The sequence below is a fragment of the Macrotis lagotis genome, chromosome 2, assembly GCF_037893015.1.
Source record: "Macrotis lagotis isolate mMagLag1 chromosome 2, bilby.v1.9.chrom.fasta, whole genome shotgun sequence".
Classification (NCBI taxonomy): Eukaryota; Metazoa; Chordata; class Mammalia; order Peramelemorphia; family Peramelidae; genus Macrotis; species Macrotis lagotis.
The window spans coordinates 87,642,226-87,649,480 of record NC_133659.1 but is presented as its reverse complement, the minus strand read 5'-3'; the positions used below and the strand labels follow the sequence as shown (position 1 = coordinate 87,649,480).

At 34.2% G+C, this 7,255-nt stretch overlaps 1 protein-coding gene across 1 annotated transcript; it reads right to left on the bottom strand.

Annotated features, from left to right (window-relative positions):
• Positions 1–278: 278 nt before the first annotated feature.
• Positions 279–7,009, bottom strand: RGS1 (regulator of G protein signaling 1). Its single transcript, XM_074222263.1, has 5 exons — positions 6,804–7,009; positions 6,350–6,430; positions 5,890–5,951; positions 4,234–4,397; positions 279–2,661 (listed from the first exon to the last, which is right to left on the bottom strand). The coding sequence occupies exons 1-5, from the start codon at positions 6,941–6,943 to the stop codon at positions 2,476–2,478; spliced, it is 633 nt and encodes a 210-aa protein (XP_074078364.1). The 5' UTR covers positions 6,944–7,009; the 3' UTR covers positions 279–2,475.
• Between the last annotated feature and the right edge of the window lie 246 nt (positions 7,010–7,255).

Genomic DNA, 7,255 nt, shown 5'->3' with positions numbered 1-7,255 from the left:
TTCAGGCAAAAAAGTCTGTAGGCCTTGTCTTTATTCCTAATTCCCATCTAGTTGCAGAGACTTTGTTTTTTGTTTGTATCTTAAGTGCCTATGTCAGAAGCAAAAGGTGAATGGCAGCACCAAGACATGTTTGTGCTCTGGTAGAATCATAGAATCTTAGAATTAAAAAGAAAAGCTCAGATACAATCTAATGTAGATTCCCTTGATAGCACATCTGACAAGAGGTCAACTAGACACTTCGATTATCTCCAGCTAGGGTTATAACTAGGAATTCTAGTGCTTGGAATTAGAATGGTGGTGAGAGAGTAAACCTCAGAGAGATCCAGAGGCCTGCCATGAGAAGGGAGTGGGCTTAGAGCTAGGCCAAGGAGAAACTCATATGGAACTCTCTACTTCATTACTTCTGTAAATCTGAAATTCTATAAAATCAATTCACTTAATGCTTTTTCATTTAGTTGTACATGGGCCCATTTTGGAATTTCCAAGAGGAGTGTCAGAAGATGGGGATGGTGGTGGAAGGGGGAAACCACTGTTAGAGGAAAAAGGAGACCTGAATTCTAGTTTCTATTTTACCATTAGTCATGTCATTTTGAGTATTAGGTAATCCGTCTGGACTTTGCTCATCTGTAAATTAAAGTTTTTTTTTTTTTTTTTTTTTTTTTTTTTTACTAAATATCTCCAAGCTTTTTTTTTTCCTCAATTTTGTCTCAATATTTTCACAGTACCAGGTTAGGTGATCCCAGGGTGATTTTCCAGTGTATTTCATAATATAACTGTCAAAATTACTGCTAGTGGTCTTTGAAGTGACAAAAAGAGAGCTATGTGGGATAAACACAGGACTTTGGGAAACTATTTATTTTTCTGCTCTCTGAAAAAAGGTCTCTGGTTTAAGACAACAGGAGAACTTTCCCATTTTTGTTTCCACATGATATTTATCCATGGGGTTTAAATGAAATTAATTAATATCCATTTCTGATTTCTTAAGACAGTATGATTAGATGACATTTTGCTATCATATTACAGCTCTATTATTTTATCATTTATTCTATTTTTCACTTGTCTTCATCTCTGAAAACAGGAGCAAATTTTGTTTTGTTTATTTTTATTACTGGATCTATTCTTAGCACAGGAGGAAAAGCTTAAGAATTGAAGACAAAAGGTTTAATTAAAGTATAATGTCACAGTCTGGAATTAACTGAAATTCATTCAGTTCTTTATAGCTACCTCAGGGCAAACTCATAACAGTTTTTTGGCTTGGTGCTAAAGCTGTTATTATCTCCATTTTCCATATAGCAAATCAAAATCTTATTCATGGTTCCGTAGAGTTAGTTGTTAAAGCTGAACTAGCATGCTATCTACTATGGTACACTTCCCTCACTGAAGGAGAAAAATAAGTCTGCCTTTGTTGGGTTCTCTCCAAGGACTTTATGGAAAAGATATGGACAAGAATTATTTAGGATGAGAGAGGGACAGAGGGAAGTTCCATTCTCCACTGGTGACAGAAATTCCATCCCAGGTAACATCATGGGTACATCAAAGTATGAAAGTACTATTAATGGCCATTCCTACTATAATATTTTTCCCACTTGGTCCACCCAAGTAAAATGAAAGGGTTGGATTAGATGGCTTCTGAGAGGCTCTTCTATTTTTTCTTCTCACTTTTAATCTAGCATCTTTTTTTGGAACATAGACTGGGAAGTTGAAGCAGACAATGGATGATTTGATTTGGAACATCAAAAATTGATGTCAAGACTTTTTTTAATTGTGAAAAATGAACACGCATAAATCTCTGGTTTGTGGCATAAACATTTTAATAGAAAATTCACATTATTATTATTATTAACTCTATGATAATTTAAATCAAAAATATATGCTTACATGTCCTAAATGGGACAATTTAACACATAGTTAAATTTCACTTTATCTGCTCTTAAACATAAAAGTCAATAGTAGTAGTGACAATATGATATAAATACTTTTAAATGATCACCCATGTTAATGGAAATCACATGCTTTTATAAATAATAACCATATTACCCAACCTCAATCAGTCAAAAACATTTTGGTGATTTGTTCAACTTGTCCTAACACGCCCAATTGCCCATATTTCCATTGCACCTGGATGCCTTTTCCTTTACTGTGAGTTTTTTGTCCTTTATTTGGAGTTGCCATGTAAATATTTTTTTCTGTTCTGAGGGATCTTTTGTTTTTAGTACTTATGTATGAACATATCTTGTGATAATGCTTCAGTAACTCCTTCCCCTTTCGATCTTTGAATTTTCAACTGGCTTACTCTCCTTCAGACTGTGGCTCTGCAACGTGCCCACTAATCCTGGTTGAGTCATTTGTACTTCCCCTAATCTTCTTGAGTCACCCTAAAAGGCAAAGTTACTATTGTTCATACAGGGAGACACACTGAAGCATTCCCTTTGGATCTAACGACATCTTCAATTCCCCAAGTCTCCCAGAAACCAGTCACTTAAGGCTGTTACCCTGAAGTTCACTCAGCAGTTTTAAGTAAACTTCTGATTTAAGGAACCGGGGATAGGAGTCCCTCTCCATTAGTGTATATATAACTTTCTGGGCTTCATCAAAGCTTGTGGGAGTTGGCATTTGAATCTTCTTAGCTGTAGTCTCACGGGTATGAAAATCAATGTTGATCTAAAAGACAAAAAAAAATACAACTTAATAAATTGATGTTTTTTCACAATAATGAGTTTGTTAAAACTTTATATTAAAACAAGTCATGAACAACAAATAATTATGAATCTCCTCTACTATGGTATGAACTCTGTTCCAGGTACTGAGAATGAAAATCCAAAAAAATAAAATCTAATCTTCACAAACTTATATTCCAATGGACATTTCTTTAAAATGAGTGGTGGTTTCAAAATTGTTGAGGTATTAAATCTCTAGTATGATGACTTGGATACATATTGTGCCTTGTGTGCACATCCTACCAGTTGATATATCACAGATTTTCTGGGTTTTCTTTTCCTCACTTATAAAATGAGGAGTTAGGACATAAGATGACTTCTGAGGTCTCTCTCAATTCTATCCTGTGCTCCTGTGTACTTAATTCAATTAAGGAGGTTTTTTTTTAGGTTTTTGCAAGGCAATGGTGATAAGTGACTTGCCCAAGGTCACACGGCAAGGTAATTATTAAGTGTCTGAGGCTGGATTTGAACTCAGGTACCCTGACTCCAGGGCCAATGCTCTATTCACTGTGCCACCTAGCTGCCCTCAATTAAGCAGTTATTGATAGATTCCTTTTCCTTTCTCCCACTTCCCCCATATATTAACACTACAACAGGTACTGTGGAATTGACAAAAGACAAAATGTACAAAATCTCTCTCTCTCCCTACCGTGCTTTCATTTTCAGTAATGATATAAGATAAACATACATAAGAAATGGCAGAATAGCAATTGAAGTCATTGTAGGCTTAAGGAGTCATGTGAGTGATGAAGGTCAGAGAAAAGAAACAGTTATTTGGGATGCCTTTCACACCTTTAACATTGGACCTTTAACATTGTCTTTTATCAAACAGGAAGGGATGACTATTGCAAAGAAACTATTTCCTGTTGCTATTGAATTTACAATAAAGCACATTTAGAACTAAGGGAAATTTAGAGATCATCTAATCCAAAATCCTTACTTTAGTGATCAGAAAATTGAAAGGTACATCAAGGTCCCATGACTAGTAACTGACAAAGTCAGGAACTAAACCTAGAACCTCTAACTCTAGATGTGGTGCCCTTTCTACCATATAAATACTGCCTCCTTTCCCTTTATCACACTCTACAGTTTCTAATTACATAGGATATGGTACTTCAGCAATCATTATCCTAAAATTTCAACCTGCTCGAAACAAAAGAGACATACTCAGAAGAGTTCTGAAACTCCAACAGTTCCTCTGTGTGAACATTCTCTACAATAAAAATCACAACCTATTTTGCAAAATCCATTTCAACCTATATATACTAATCTAGTCATAAATATTGACAATTGGTAAATTGAATATATAGTATTCAAGAAAGAGAAACATTAAGGTTTTTATTCATAGGATCATCCTAGGAGTGCCTGAGTGAGGGTCGCTCTCTAGTCTAACTCTCATTTTTTACATAAGAGATCCAGGCTGACCTGAGAACCAGTAGAAAGGAGAATCCTTGGTATGGAGTTTGAAAGTCATTTTTAGTCACATTGATGTTTAACTTGATTGTCCTACACTTACTTGTTTTATAGCATCTGATTGAACAAATGCTTTGTAAATCTTTTCAGCCTTGCAATGCAAATGATCAGATTCTGTTCTTTTATAGTCTTCACAGGCCAACCAGAACTCAATATTCTCCTCACTGAATTCGGACTTCAGAAAGTTGCCAAAGACAGTTTGCCCAGCTGGAAATTAAAATAAAACAAAACAAAACTTTAAGTTAAACGAATTCTAAGTACATGATAAAGTATATAAGACGACTAGAATGTATATTTTCTTGTATTGAGAAATAGAGGACATTACTAAAATGATAGTATGATAATAATCAAGATTCTTAGAATTGAAAGGGATGTTAGAGATTTTCTAGTCTATTCTCTCATTTTACAATGAATAAATGGGAGCCCAGAGACAATCAGTCACATTAGTGAAAAATGGAGAGCAATGCTTCATTGTATTGTACAAATTTTCTGTGTTGTAGAAAAGAAGAATCCTTTTTTAGGTATCTTAGACCTAATCATTAGCAAGATCCCTTTTAACTCTGAAATTCTGTGAACCACAGAGTAATCACATCTCTTTTATGATTCGTAATAATTTTTATTCAGAATGTACTTTTTAAAATGAACTTCATCAATCCTCAGAATCTTCATATAAATTTTATAGTTAGAAAGTATTTGCTCCTCCATTCTAGCTTCTTGGTATACAGGTAATAGGATTAAATTACCGATTGGAATTTAAGTTTTCTAATCCAGACTCTTGTTATTAACTGGCTTGAGCAAATCATTTAACTTCTAGTTTCTTTATCTATTAAAATAATGGAGTTGAATTAGATGACAATCATTCTTTTGCTCTAACATTCTATCATTCTAGACAAGGGAAAAGGAGACATAGACTTTGCCTATACATGTCCACTGACTTTCATTTTCATTAACTTTGTTTAATCTTATTAATGGCCAAAGACTATCAAGTAGGTTAGTTTTGTATATACAAAAGTCAGCATCTTTCAGTGGGAAATAACTGGCCAGCATAAAAAGAGTGCATTCCATTGTAATTTACATGGAAGTCTAATGACTAAAGAGGTTGGTTGCTTATCGAAACACTTTGGGAAGTCTGAGAGACCAGCAACAACTCACAAACAAATTAGAATCCTCCAATGTCTCTTTTAACTAGCATTACTCTTAACAAAGCCAGCTCTCTGCCAGATAGGTGACATTGTACACATAGGAACAAGAAAGATTGATTGCATTCCAGGTCAGGAAAAATAAAATCCATGGGTCCCTTTGCTCTTTTCAAACAATTTCATCTTTCTGTCTGTTTTACATTTAGACAAGAGCTGGAAACAAAAATACTGTGAAGAAATGCAATGGAGACATTGCCACAGTTCTGAATACTATTCTGCTTTGGGGATCTGGGCATGTTCTTAATGATTTGCTCTCAAATCATCCCTTGGAAATGATAGCCTCCTGACTAGGCACATTTGTCTGGAAACAGTTATGGAAACAAGTTATGGAATCAATTCGTGATGTATATTATATCAATGCCATCAGTAACCATGGAGAAGCAGGGATACAAGTTTTCTTAAAGCAACCTACTCTCTTTATATTGTATCTCAGAGGAGTCAAATACTTTGTCACGAAATTTAATTTGGACATAAGAAATCAGTACCAATCCTCTACTTACTTTGGTTGGTCAGAAGTTTTTCCAGGGACTGAGACCACTGTATTACTTCTGTTACAGAAAGTCTGCAGAGAATGAAAAGTTTACCCAAATTAGAAAATTATGCATTTTAATTGGGAAAAAAGTCTTTTTCAATGTATTTGCTGATGACTTTTGATAATACTTCAGATTAAGGTCATACTGGGAATTAATTTTATTAATAAACTAATTGTAAGGATTCTAGAGCCCTTGAATAGGATTAACTGAAATTCCAGAAAATAAAATGGAAAAATACTCTTTGCTAATCCAATATAAAACAATTTGAAATTAAATAAAACCAGCTTGGTTTGCTACCTGAAAAGTATATCTTAAGTGGATGGAAATCTGAAATCAATTCTGGTGGTTTATTTTTTTTTAATACAGGTATAAAGACTAGGTAGCTATTGTAGTTATTACTAATAAATCATAGAAATAGGTTACTTACATGTCTTTGGACTTAGAAGATTTGATCCCAGATTCCAGATGTGGTAACATGGATTTCAAATAGGCTTTCAGGTCTGTTCCACTATAAAAGAGAATAAAACTGAGAAACTGAGACTAAATATATATATATTGTTTTAAGTGTTTACATATATTAAAAAACAACCACCATAGAAAATATTTTTGCTTAAGTCTAGCAAGGAACAATGTTCATTATTTTTTTTCTATTTGATTGTATGCTAAATTGAAATCTAAACTCATGTGGAAAACTCTGGAGAAATCCTTACATAAGGTTAGCACAATTTATATCCTTTTAATTCATGATAAAAAAAATTGCAACTACATTCCCCACAAGTGATAACCAAGTACTCAGGTAAATATTATCCTTCTACTCATTCTCCCGCCATTAAAAAATCACCTAATTTCAAAACACAAAGCATGAAATCAATTAAACTTACAAAGTCTTTGGTCTCTTTTTCTGAGTTTTGTCATCTAGTAGAGAATGATCAGATCCTTTCAATTCACTAGGATTAGCAGAGGGAAAGAATATTCCTGGCATTTTGTTTAGTCTTGGAGTGGAGATGGCTGCTGCTCTCATAGTCACCACTCTAAATGTCTTTTCATCAACTGGTGTATGGCTTTATATAGTAAATGCAAAACTAGCTCTCTCTCCGTACAGACGAATCTGTTTATCAAGTAATGTTACCACAGACACTGGAAGTTCCCCTTTTCTGGGCTCATTGTGACGTGTATATTGAAAGAAAACATGCATTGGTGTCTTGTGGTTGAAACTTAATCAAATGAGAACAGGTTTCTTGGTCAGAGAGATGCATACATATGCACATATATGCAGACATACATATATACACAATGTTTCTTGAACATTAGAACTGCAAATCATCAGGTCTAG

Coding starts and splice junctions, on each gene's coding strand:
- RGS1 (XM_074222263.1), bottom strand. CDS start 6,943: ATGAGAGCAGCAGCCATCTCCACTCCAAGACTAAACAAAATGCCAGGA. Junction 5,952..6,349: donor TCTTCTAAGTCCAAAGACAT/GTAAGTAACCTA, acceptor CATTCTCTGCAG/ACTTTCTGTAACAGAAGTAA. Junction 4,398..5,889: donor AAAACTTCTGACCAACCAAA/GTAAGTAGAGGA, acceptor TTTAATTTCCAG/CTGGGCAAACTGTCTTTGGC.